At 44.8% G+C, this 13703-nt stretch overlaps 1 protein-coding gene across 1 annotated transcript; it reads right to left on the bottom strand.

The window, feature by feature from the left end:
• Positions 1-3506: 3506 nt before the first annotated feature.
• Positions 3507-4404, bottom strand: LOC100276523 (uncharacterized). Its single transcript, NM_001150289.2, has one exon. It carries the CDS (start codon positions 4293-4295, stop codon positions 3783-3785), a length of 513 nt encoding a protein of 170 aa, NP_001143761.2. The 5' UTR covers positions 4296-4404; the 3' UTR covers positions 3507-3782.
• Positions 4405-13703: the final 9299 nt, after the last annotated feature.

Genomic DNA, 13703 nt, shown 5'->3' on the forward strand with positions numbered 1-13703 from the left:
GGTGCGCCAACTGCCACGAATATGCAACGGTCGTCTGCACCAGAATAGGAAGGAGATCGCGCACCGGACATGAACAGTGGTTGTCCGGTGGTGCACCGGATTGTCCGGTGCGCCACCCAACAGAAGGCAAGGATAGCCTTCCTTGTTGGCCTCCAACGGCTTCTAGCTGCCTTGGGGCAATAAAAGGGACCCCTAGGCGCATGGAGGAGCAACCCAAGCTTTCACTAAGCATTCTAAGACTTCCACACTCCGTCTCCGCGCACTTGATCAATCGTGTTAGTGATTTGAGCTCCGTTCTACTGTGAACTCTTTGTGCTTCATCTTGAGCTCAAGTCTTGGCTTGTGTGTGTGTGCTGTGGATTTGTGTGTGTTGCTCCCAACCTTACTTGTGTTTTCATTGTGATCTTTGTTGTAAGGGCGAGAGACTCCAACTTGTGGAGATTCCTCGCAAACGGGAAAAAGAGAAAAGCAAGAAAAGTCGTGGTATTCAAGTTGATCATTGGATCACTTGAAAGGGATTGAGTGCAACCCTCGTCCATTGGGACGCCACAACGTGGAAGTAGGCAAGTGTTACTTGGCCGAACCATGGGATAAAATCGCGTGTCTCTTGTGATTGTTTTCTCTTTGATTGTCTGTGTTCACAAGAGCTCGTTTCAAGCCACTTAACCGTTCTAACCTTCATAACCAAGTTTTTGTGGCTATTAGTGTTGAATTTTAAAGGATCACTTATCCACCCCCTCTAGGTGCTCTCAGATTCTCATGTAACCACATGTGCACCAGAGCCATTTCTATATGCCCCCATCACCAGGTTTTGAACCACCTCTACCGAGGTTCTTTGTAATAGTGGTATCCCGTGATTTTTGGCACGTTCCAACATACCTACCATAAAAATAGAACCCAAAAAACTGGATGCTAGTGATAGTGCGTGGGATAAGGGAGCCAAGGGTAGGGACGACCAGGGCTTCCTATAACTATTAAAGCCCAGGCTTTTAATATCCCCTTCGACTTCAGTTATAGGAACTGTGTATATAATTAGATTCCAAGATATATACATATCTAACATGCATACCATTATCTTTTATTTCATTGTTATTATTTGTATGTTAAATTCTTCATTTGGCTGAAGGTTTGGCCGTTTGAACGTCGTGTGGGTGTAGATATTAATTTTTGTTTTACTAACCGAAAATATCTTCTTGGACCTAGCTAACTTCTGCCAGCTCAGACCTACAACATCTTGCACTTCTTAATTGATGATGTTTATGGGGAAATGTCTGATTGATTGATCATGTGGGCAACAAAGACACCATTGCCTACACACATGTCATTCGTCGACATCTTTGTGAATATACACACATTGACTCATGTGAGTTAATGGCTGCTATTTCTGGTCTAAATCACTGCAACCATCACATGATCAGACCTACCATCATCGCGTACAGGAGTTTCAAACTAAATGTGAGTATGTGACACTGTTTCTCCAAGTAATCCCTGAATATATCTATCATGCATCACCCATGAGCTGAAGAGATATGTTCCCACATTTTTATTATCATTAGCCATTACCTCCATAAAGAAATGAAATTTTGTCATACTGTTAGCTGGCTTGGTCACTTAATGAGTTGCATACAACTGACCTAACTTATTGTCACAACATTCGCCATCATTTTCAGTAACTTACACTGGGTAATACTTTTGATGTTTTAGAAACACAACCTTGCAGTGAATTGAAGGACTGATCAGGTTTGGTTAGCAAGTAATTGGGAAATAAAACTTGTCAGCACGGTACAATGATAAGCCAATTATTCTCATTAAGTGAAGCTGATGACACAAGTAGCCATGCAGGGGCTATTTGGTTCTGTAATTGAGTGCTGGTGGGCTCGTTGTAGGACGGGAGATGGTCCGGTTTCATAGTACTTTGATTTGATGCTGCACGGGTAGTGGATATGCCTAACTGTGTTGGCCAATTTTTAAGTATTCGGTGGCGATTAATGCAGATCTATCTTCCACAGGCCCATGATTTCATGTGCTCAAAATAATAAAATTTAGTACCGCCATATCTTAGTGTAACAGTTCTGGTCCTTACACTGACTTCTGGGAACTTTTTTTAAAGGCCGTGCAGCATATCATCTATATGAAAGAACTCGTCCACTGATTTCTGCATGTATGCTACATTACATAGTATGGGGACAACAGAATTTGTGGTCACCGACATTCTTAACTACCCGCGCTCCGTCCATATAAGTGGGCTATTTTGAGAACACCAGTTTCCTAAATGATTTCTATTTTCTTAAGAAAAATTAGTTCATTTTTTTTTTGAAAAATAAAAATCTCTTGCAAAAATGGAGTTTATAAACTAGCACTAAAGGAATGAAATTACCTCGTTTAATTTAGTATATTTACTGGTATGTCTTTAATTAGTAAGTCATTAGTATTTATAAAAAGTTACTTGGCAATGGCAAACTTGCGTTTCCCTGTATCCTAAAAATGACACTTTTGTAGTCGGAAAAACCTCCCAACAAATTGTACTTTGGATAATCATGATTTTGTTGATCATCCCATGGTCTGATGATACAGTCGTAGAAAACGCACTAGGGAGGATCCTGATTCTATAAACAGGAAAACGGTCCCTATCATACCTTACGTGATGGTTTTGTATGCTAACCTGCTTCGCTGTTGTTTCGTAATTTAAACTTGTTGTGGTAGTAAAGCTTTCATTCTCTACTTCGTACTATAGAAAGCTGATTCATTTTGGTCGGCTAGATACCACCGAAAATAGACCCTATAGGGTCGAATCAAACAAATATACTAATCACACACCCTCATTAAATAAACATATTAGTCATGAAATACATACTAATTTCGTCGGCAAATGGATAATGACCGCTAAATATATAGAATAAAATATAAAAAAAATTTAAACTCTCGGTGGACCGGTGGCCGGCTGGAGGAGGGCTTTTGGTCGGGTCGACCGGCATAGAGACCGTGGGCGGTGGTGGGTGAGGGTGTCAGCGGCGGCCCGTGCAGGCGGAGTGGTCGTCGGCGGTGCCGGCTGTAGCCGGTGGTGGAGGACGGCACAGGTCGGGACGGCAGCGGCGTAGCTCGCCTAAGGGCCGGTGGAGGTGGGGCGGGAGTCTATTATTGCAAACAGAAATGACAAATGGTTGCAAAGACCATTTATAGATCATAATTACAAAGGCATATGCAAATTTGTTGCCCCTTTTATTAAACTTTTGGTTCCTTCATGCCTTGTCATGTGTTTTCTTTTTGTGATGCAAAGATGGAAAATAAAAAAGAAATACATAGCACTTCGCAGTGTTCTGTTGTCTGAAAATAAGATGGAAAATATGACAAGCAGAAAGCACATCATGTATAAGTGGTGTTTTCTCTGAAACACTATACCATCCAATGGTGCTATTTTATCCATATATATAGTACATGAAAAATAAATCATCTGAATGCATTTTCTCTAGAGAGAAAGAGAGAGAAAATGAGATATCTCATAGAAGTCCACAACATGATTTGTATTAGTAATATAGAGCTACGTAGTACATGAAAGGAAGTTGGGTGGTTGCCTTACAGGACAATATTATATAGATGCCAGGGCAATCGTACAACCGCAGTATATATATAGGCGGAAGAACTTTGTGTTATCATTTCCCAAGTACATGAACGGAAAACAGTAAAGCACTAGTTCAACCATTATTTAAATACGTAGGATTAAGGGCTGATATGGCGGCCGTACGTCAACTCCAAATACCAGTGGATGCAGAATTGAAGGCGGATCAGCTGTTTTTAACAACTCGTGGAGCTCTCTCCATGAGGACCACCGGCTTGAGTGCAGCACAGTTCGCCTTCACATTGTTCTCCTTCTCCGGGATATGGAAAGCCGATGCAGGGAAGGTTTTGGTAATCCCAGCAATGCTCTTGCAGACAAGCTTCCCAGTCGCTGGATCATCATCAAGAGCAATCTCCTCCACCGGGACCCACAGCATGAGCTCCCTGGTCTTTATCCCTTTGACCTTCCTGATCCTGCCCTTCTCGGCATAGCCGGTGATCTCCGTGCCGTAAGAGACCAGCCTTCCTAGACTATGGAAGATGTGGTCAACCCTCTTGCTTTGCTTCAGCCACACGAATCCAGTTTCCTGGACATAGCCGCACTCGATTAGGTCCTTCAATGGAAGCAGACCATTGGGGAGGCCTGCTTCCCTGAGCAGGAGCTGGGTACACAGCTGGCAGATCTCGTCACCGTAGTATACCTCGGCCTTGGTCTTGAGTTCATCAGTTGTAAGGGCCATTCTTCTCAGGGCTATATCTCTTTTCCTTTCTTTTGTTTTTTCTCCCACGCTCACCTCTTCCTTTTCGTTTCTCTGATGATCAGGTTTTGAGGCTTTGCTGTGTATGATTCCTCGACCTGTGCATGGCTCCCTTTATATAGGAAATGCCTTATAAAATTGTGCCTCGTCATGTTAGGAATTCTCCGTCTTGCCATTCTTTATATATGGAAAACATAACATACGCACGGGCGAAAATAATATAAGCAGTAGTTAATTTAGTGGTGTCCGTCACACACTACAGTAAACGAAGTAATTTCCGACGGCCAAAGCCGTCGGACATAAGCCTTAAACCGTCGGACATAGCTTAAGTCCGACGGTTTCTAGTTATGTCCGACGGTTTCTAGCCGCCGGACGTAACGCGTCGGAAATAGGGTTATGTCCGACGACAGCCGTCGGATATAACGTATCTCCGACGACCGCAACCAACCGTCGGAGATAACGGTTCGCAACCGTTTTACCTGTCGTCTGTGGGACCCACATCGGTTATGTCCGACGGCTCGCGCTAGACCGTCGGACATAACAAGTCCATTATGTCCGATGGCCTTGTAAACCGTCGGACATAACAAACCCTTATGTCCGACGGCTTACTCTAGGCCGTCGGATAGGCCGTCGGACATAACAAATTCCAGAAATTGCACAAAATTCTGTATTTTAAAAAATCTGACATTTGCAAAATCAAAACAGATTTCATGCACATATACACATTCACAATCACAAATATACTCACATAAGTATTCACAATCACAAATATACTCACATATATAGTATTCACATTCACAAATTTAACATAATGACATATATAGTTCCAAATGGTTGCAACAAGTGTTTTAAATCAACATATAGGTCCAAAATCCAAACTGACATAGTGTTCGACGGATAGTCTTTCACATGAAAGGTTGCAACAAGTGTTTTACATCACTATCACTCATATCCATCGCCACCTCCTCCGGCTGGACTCTGCGTGTTGAAAAGGTTGTTCACCCAAGAATGTGATGCGTCGTCTTGACCAGAGCCATCTCCATGTGCGGTAACTGAAGCGGGTGGTGTCTGAAATCCCTATAACACAAGCACATGAAATAGTAACCTCTACATCATTTTGATCGCCTAATAAAGATTCTTCCAACATTTCAGTTTGTACATTAAATGTGTTGGTAAGTTCGTCGGCTTGGAAAATCTCAGCAGCTCCCACTTCCTGCTCGATTTGACTTTCAACATAACCAGCATCACCAGGACCATAAAGTCGTTCACGAGGATTAACTTTGTACACTACCCTCCAATCAACCAAACCCTTTTTCTTAGATGGATATGTCATATAATACACCTGCTCGCATTGGTGGGCAAGGATTATAGTGTCGTGGCCTTTTAATCGATCGTTGTGTTTGACTTCCACCATGCCATATTGGTTTTCTCGCGTTGTATTTGGAGAAAACCAATCACAATCGAAGAACACCACTTTGAGTTGTTTATCTCCAAAAAACTTGTACTCGAGTATATCATTAATGACTCCATAATAATTAGTCACCTTCCCTTCATCATCTACAGCTCTAGTTACAACTCCGGAATTTGTCGTGGCTGCTAGAGGATGATCATCTTCGAACCTTGTAGAATAGAATCTAAAACCGTTGACATCATACCGACCATAACGTCTGACAGTTACTGCTCCAAGGGATAATTGTCGAAGGTCCGGGTGTATATTGTCATTTTTATCTACATAATCTCGAAACCAACACAAGAAATTAGGTCCCCCATCTTTTCCCTCTCGACGATTCTGGTCACGTTCACAGCCAGAGATGCAATTTTGAGAATCAAATTCACTGTTAGTACAAGGAAACAAACCTTTTAGTATAACATCAAAAATTGAAACGGCAATGACTAACGGCAATGACTAAAATTAAGTTTACACTTACAGGAGAAACTGACTCATCTCTTCCATGTTGTTATACATGTAGAGTAAAGCAGTCTTCCATTCGTCATTGGTGAAACAATATGTTGTGCTGGGTCCTACATTATTGCCCCTCCATTCAAAATTTCAATATCACTGATAGGGGGCTCATCGACATGATACCGTAACGCAGGTGCATTGACATTGTGTTCCTCTGCAAAGTACAGGCCCGTGAACGATGCTATCTCTTTGTATTTGAATTCTTCAGCGATGCACCCTTCAACTCGTCTCTTATTACCAACCATTGCACGTAGCTTCTTTAGTGTCCTTTCGATGTGATACATCCATCTATACTGCACAGGACCTCCTACCTTAGCTTCGTATGGTAGGTGAACAAGTAGATGTTGCATCGGATTGAAGAAACCTGGTGGAAATATTTTTTCAAGTTTGCATACCAAAATCGGTATTTGTTGCTCAAGATTCTCCATCATCTCTTTCTTTATTTCTTTAGCACATAGATGTCTATAAAAGTAGCTTAGCTCCGCTAATGCTTTCCAGACATCATTTTTTACAAAACCTCGAAACATAACAAGAAGGAGTCTTTCCATTATTATGTGGTAGTCATGACTCTTCAACCCAGAAAACTTGCACGTCTTCAAATTCACAGACCTTCTAAAGCCCGCGGCGTAACCATCTGGGAACTTTAAGTTTTTCAACCATTTCATCAATTGTTTCTTCCTTTTAGGTTTAATACTGAAAGGAGCACGTGGCTTCTTCTGGTTCTCTCCTATCTCCATAGTTGGTCTTCTATAGATTAAGGCCAAGTCTTTTCTAGCCTTAGGGTTGTCTTTTGTTTTGTCAGTGATATTCATGCAAGTGTTGATAATGCTTTCACCCACATTTCGTTCCTGGTGCATCACATCAATGTTATGCATTAGAATCAAGGCTTTCATATAAGGGAGTTCCCATAGACCACATTTGTGAGTCCAATTATGCTCGGTTCCATAACCTTCAAAACGATTTCCATGTTCGTTTAGTTTCAAATCATTAAGTCTCGCAAGAATCTCTGGACCACTAAGACGCTTGGGTGGTCCCCTCGTCACAATCGTGTCCTTTTTAAAAGCGTTCCTAACAAACCTGAACGGGTGATCCTCTGGCAAAAAAACATCTATGGCAATCGAAGTAACATATCTTTCCACCAAACTTTAGTCGAAAGCGTAAAGTGTCTTCAACGCATATCGGACATGTCAAAATCCCATGACAACTCCATCCAACAAAGATACCATAAGCCATAAAATCATGAATAGACCACAAAAATGCGGCTCTCAGGTTGAACTTCTGTTTCTTGTAACAATCGTACGCCTCGACTCCTTCCCACAAAATTTTCAATTCTTCAATCAGGGGTCTCATCATCACATCGATCTTTGTTCCAGGATGATCCGGACCAGGTATTACAAGACACAAGAAAATAAATTCATATTTCATGCAAAGAGCTGGTGGAAGGTTGTATGGAACAGCAAAGACGGGCCAACATGAGTAGGACGTTGCAGTTAGATTGAAAGGCGAGAAACCATCTGTTGGCAAACCGAAGCAGACATTTCGCACTTCATCAGCAAAGCTGGAATCAAAAGCATCTAGTGCCTTCCATGCATCTGTATCAGCTGGGTGCGCCATGACATTTGGATTCTCACGTACCCCTTCTTTGTGCCACCTCATGTGTCTGGTTGTATTCTTGGAGATGAACAAACGTTTCAATCGAGGTATAAAAGGCATGTAACGAAGTTGCTTACGTGCAATCTTCGTCGTAACGGTGAAACCATCGTCGTTTTCAACCTCAACGAATCTACGCTCACCACATATAGTACACTTCTTCTCACCCGCGGTCTCCTTCCAGAAAAGCATACAATTATTATCACAGACATCGATTTTTTTGTAGTCCATACCGAGCCCAGAGAGCAACTTTTTGGACTGATACATGTCCTTTGGCATCTTGTGATTCTTCGGAAGTACATCACTGATCAAGTTCAAAAGCTCCTTGTAGCAGTTGTTTGAGAATGCAAACTTAGACTTAATAGCCATAAGTCGAGTCACAAATACAAGGACGGTCACTTTCGTGTGCTCATGCAACGGCTCTTCGGCAGCTTTAAGGAGCTCAAAGAACTTCTGAACCTCAGGTGTAGCTGGATCCTCATAATCAGTGGGTTGATTGGAGTTCTCTGAATCGACGGTTAGAAGCTCATGGTGTACATCGTCAAGCATCTCTTCCATCCTATCGTAGTCTCCCTCTTCATGTGACTGAACTTCCGACACAATACGAGGAGGTGGGTCCTCACCGTGGTGCACCCACACCTCATAGCCTGACATATAACCGTTCTTGCAAAGATCTATCGACATAGTCCTCCTGTCAAGGAAATAAATGTTCCGACACTTGCTACAAGGGCACCTAACATCGGTTCCAGTCTCTGACCGAGCAAAAGCACGGTCGAGAAAAGCATCAGTCTTGGCAACCCACTCACTTGATAGAGCACCTCTTTTCTTCCAACCTTCATACATCCATCGACGATCCTCCTCCATACTAGATACGAGATTTTAATTTGATTAGTTAAGTAAATCATCCCCCTAATATAATAAACCACACTAATACAAGGAAAATCATTTCACGGGACCCTAAATCATATAAAATGACCTTATTTCCGAGGGCATTATAATTACCCTCAGAATTAATAGTTTAAATTATATAGGTACCACTACATAACATTGTCACGGGTGATAAATCATATAAAATGATCTTATTTCCGAGGGCATAATAATTACCCTCGGAAATTAAAAGTTTAAATTATCTAAACACCACTAAGTAAACGAAAACAAATTAAATTAATTACATAATCAAATTTTGTCCATCGCACACAATAAATTAAAAAATATTTAACATACTAATTATTTAACAACAAAAATTGCAACTAGAAAACAATATTAACATATACAAAATAATACTTAAATTACTCACTTGAGAGTGCGGGGCGGGGCGGGCGGGGCTGCGGCCGGCGACGACGGGGCAGCACGGCGGTGACGGGGACGACTGCGCGGGCGACCGACGTGGGAGTGGCAGCACGGCGATGGCGGGGGCGGCGTGGCGGCACGACGGCGGGCAGCGCGGCGGCGGGCGTGGCGGCGGCGGGCAGCACGGCGGGCAGGGCGGGCAGCGCGGCGGCGGCGGGCAGCACGACGGCGCGCAACACGGTGGCCGGCAGGGGCGTGGCGGCGGTGGGCAGCACGTGATGACGGTGGCGCGCGCGGTGAAGATGGAAAATGAAACGGTGTTCCCTGGCCGCGCGGTTAAATCGCTTTATCTCCGACGGCTGTAATACGGGCCGTCGGATATAACCCTATGTCCGACGGCGCTCTGATAGCCGTCGGAGATAAGGCGTTATGCCCGACGGCCAGCAGAGGCGCTCGGACATAACCCTATCTCCGACGGTCTCCTGCGCGACCGTCGGACATAACAAGGCCGTCGGAGATGCATGTTTTTACTGTAGTGACAGTTTGAATCTTGATAAATCTGTTTTTTTAATATTTTTCTGGCACACATATAATGCTCTTAAAACATGTAGGGTCACTACCGGAATCCAGCTCTTTGTCGAGTGCTCGAGCCTTTACCAAGTGATTTTTGTTGGGCACTCGGCACAGTCCTACTCTCGGTAACCACCACGTTTACCGAGAGTATGACACTCGACATAGACAGACATTCGGCGAACGGCGGCGCTCGGCACAGGGCCGTCAGCAGCCGTCTATAACTGACGACCGTTAATAACTTTGTCGAGTGCCCGACATTGACACTCGGCAAAGAAGCTACTTTGCCGAGTGTCACCAGACCGACACTCGGCAAACTACGCTTTCCCGAGTGCCTATCTTGGACACTCGGCAAAGTATATTTTTTATTTTCTTTTTTCTTTTTCCAATCAAACTTTTTGTGGTTTCTTCCTACACTATGTAGACTTACATGTTCTATTTTGGCACAATTATAAAAGTGTTTGCTATAACTATTAGATTTTGTTCGTTTAATTGAATTTCCTCAGATAATTCAGATTTAAACTGCAAGTCACTCGAAACATGGAAATCCGTGAATGTAAAAATGATATTCATGTTATTTAGCACAAGTTATGGCCGATTTCAGGAGCAGAACGGAATTTTTGAGCACCATGCTCATGAAACATGGATGTGAACTTGCCATTCAGTTGTTTAAAAATTGGATAAAACACAAACAAAATCAGAAAATCATGAAACTTGTTCACATGTCATGATATCATATGTAGAGGTTGTGATAAAAATTTGAAAATGTTTCGTGAATGTTGCCACGCACTGTGTGTAGATAACCAGCTGCGAGCACGGGGAAGGGGACACACGTGGGCGGGTGTTGCTGAGCCGGGAAGGGGCCGTGCGCTAGGGCTGCGCCGGGGGGCCACGCTAGGCAGGGCGCCGGGGCAGGCGAGGCCACATAGGGGAGGGGTGCCGCCAGGGGCCGGGCTGCTGCGAGGGGGGGGCAGGGATAGGGCTAGGGGAGGGCGTGCACGGGGGCCGGGGACGGGGCCGGGCAGGGGGCGCTGCATTGCCGGGGGAGGGCGCGCCGGGGGTCGGGGACGGGGCCAGTGTGGAGGATGGATATTCCCATGGTCCACACAAGGGCAAAACTTCGCTCGGGGCCACGCGGCAGTTGCCCCTTTGAAGCGTCCCGCTATGGTCCAGGCGAACAGAGATAGTGGAGGTAGGTCGATCCAGAGGTGAAAGAGGCCCACGTCCTAGCTAGTAGTGGCATAGGTGTGAGTATGTCAGGTCAGTTTGTTCCCGCACCCGACATCCTAAAACACCGGGGATAGCTCGGCATGGAAGCGTCGGATTTTCGTCGGGTTAGTGAAAGCTGTTTGCTACTAATTAGGAGATAAGTAGGGAGATTGCGATCAACACTTGTGCGGGAAAGCCCCCCATGGTCGTGTATATAAGGCCAAGGAGGGACCCCCTCCATTTTCATCTCATCAGCCCATCAGTTCAGTAGTGACAATCTATAACCCCATCCATATACAAAAAGCCACCCCAGGAAGTAGGGTATTGTGCTCCTCAAAACAGCTCAAACCTGCTGAAATCAGCTCATCTCTCTCTCTCTCTCTCTCGTGTCGAAGCACGAACCATCGAGTCACGATCAGTGACACCATCCTACCCAAAAGCACCACGAAGGTAACCCTGGGTGTGTGGTCGGACACAAAACACCGACAGCCGGGGAGGGTGGGCAGGGGGCCATGGAGGGTGCCGCCACAGGGATCCACCGCGGCCAGGGTACCGGGCTGCGCGGGCAGGGGTGCCACAGGGAGCGTGCGCGCGGGGGGAGGAAGGGAGGAGAGATAGGGGAGGGAGGAGAGGGGGAGCTTACCACAAGCTCGACGGACGGCAGCAACCGCTCTCCGGTGATCCAAACGAGGACATGGAGGGAGTGGGAGAGAGGAGGAAGAGGTAGAGTGTAGTTTCTCTCTTCCTAGATCATGGGTGCGTGGGAAAGGGGAGTGGGGGCACATGGGGGAGAGGGGGTGGTTTGGACGTGCGCCAGGGCCGGGCTTGGCCGCACGCCAGGCCGGGCCGGGGCTGCTTCTCTAATCGATCTCGCTTGCTTCTAATCAAATTCATTTCGCGAATAGAAATCCTAAATTAAATGAATGCACGCCTAGGCATGACATCAGACAAAAATAAATATGATTCAGCATGATGCAACAACAATAACCACCTAGGATTTTGCTTACACATGACACAGACACCAGTCTCTATATTGCTTTGAAAATAAGAGGAAGGAGCAGAACAGGAAGAGAAAAAGAGAGTAACTCCCGAATTTCGTCATATTGTGGAAGAAATTTTATACCCCCAAATTCAGGGCGTTACAAACCTATCCCCCTTAAAAGAAAATCGCCCTCGATATTCAGGGTTGGCCAGCAAAGAGCTCGAGATACATGGCCATCAGATCGTCTTCGCACTTCCACGTTGCTTCTTCCTCAGAGTGGTGACCCCATCTAACTTTGCACATCCTAATAGTGTTCTTCTGGGTGACTCTATCTGCAGTCTCTAGAATCTGCATTGGCACATGCAGACATTTGTTCAACTGAGACACATGAAAGACATCATGCACTGCTGACAAACCTTTCGGTAAGCTGAGTTGATATGCCACTTCCCCACGCTTAGCGAGAATTTGATACGGCCCAACATATCGGGGTGCTAGCTTGCTTCTGATCTCGAACCTTCTGACTCCTCTGATAGGCGATACCTTCATGTAGACAAAATCTCCCACTTCAAAACTCATCTCTCTTCTTCTTGTGTCTGCATAACTTTGCTGCCTTGACTGCTCTATCTTTAGATTCCCCTGAACCATCTTGATGTTCACTTCGGCTTCGAGCAAAATGTCGGGCCCAAACACTTGCTTCTCTCTAGGCTGATCCCAGTGCAACGGAGTTCTGCAACTCCTTCCATAAAGTGCCTGAAACTGTGACATCTTCAAACTGGCCTGGAAACTGTTGTTGTAAGAAAATTTTGCATAAGGTAATCTCTTATTCCATCCGGACTTATCTTGCAACACGCAGGCTCTCAACATATCTTTGAGGATCTAGTTAATTCTTTTAGTCTGACCGTATGTCTGCAGATGATAAGCTAAACTAAAATTCAAATGTGTACCAGAGCTTCATGCAGTTGCTGCTAGAAATGAGAGGTGAACTGTGTTCCTCGGTCTGACACTATCTTCTTCGGCACACTATGGACACAAACGATCCGGGATATGTAGAACTCTGCTAATACTGCACTGTTGTAGCTAGTCTTGATAGGTATGAAGTGGGCTGACTTGGTTAAGCGGTCCACTACTACCCAAATGGAATCATAGCCGGCTCGAGTGTGGGGCAACCCGACTATGAAGTCCATTCCGATCTCATCCCACTTCCATTGAGGAATTTGCAACGGTTGTAACAAACCAGCTGGTCTCTGATGCTCTACTTTGAATCTCTAACAACTGTCACATATAGCCGCATGCTCTGCAATCTCCCTTTTCATTTCGTACCACCAGAATTTCCTCTTTAGATCCTGATACATCGTCTTGCTTCTAGGATGTATGGAATAGGCTATGTCATGAGCTTCCTTGAGAATTAACTCCCGAATGGATTGAACATTGGGAATACACAGGCGGTCTTTGAACCATACCACACCTTCTGCATCTTCCCGAAAATCTTTGCCTCTTCCTTCTAGAATCAGTTGCCGGATTTTATTGATCTTATCATCATTCTTTTGCGCTTCTTTGATTTCCCGCTCTAAGGCGGGTTCTAATTCAACTGTTACTCCTTGCGTGTTGTTCAAAAATTTGAAGCTCAGTCTGTCAAATTCTTAGGCCAACTCATAAGGCATCGGGTGAGCGACCATCATGTTGACTTGACTTTTTCTACTTAAATCATCTGCCACCATGTTCGCTT

The sequence above is a fragment of the Zea mays genome, chromosome 4 (genome assembly GCF_902167145.1).
Source record: "Zea mays cultivar B73 chromosome 4, Zm-B73-REFERENCE-NAM-5.0, whole genome shotgun sequence".
NCBI lineage: Eukaryota > Viridiplantae > Streptophyta > Magnoliopsida > Poales > Poaceae > Zea > Zea mays.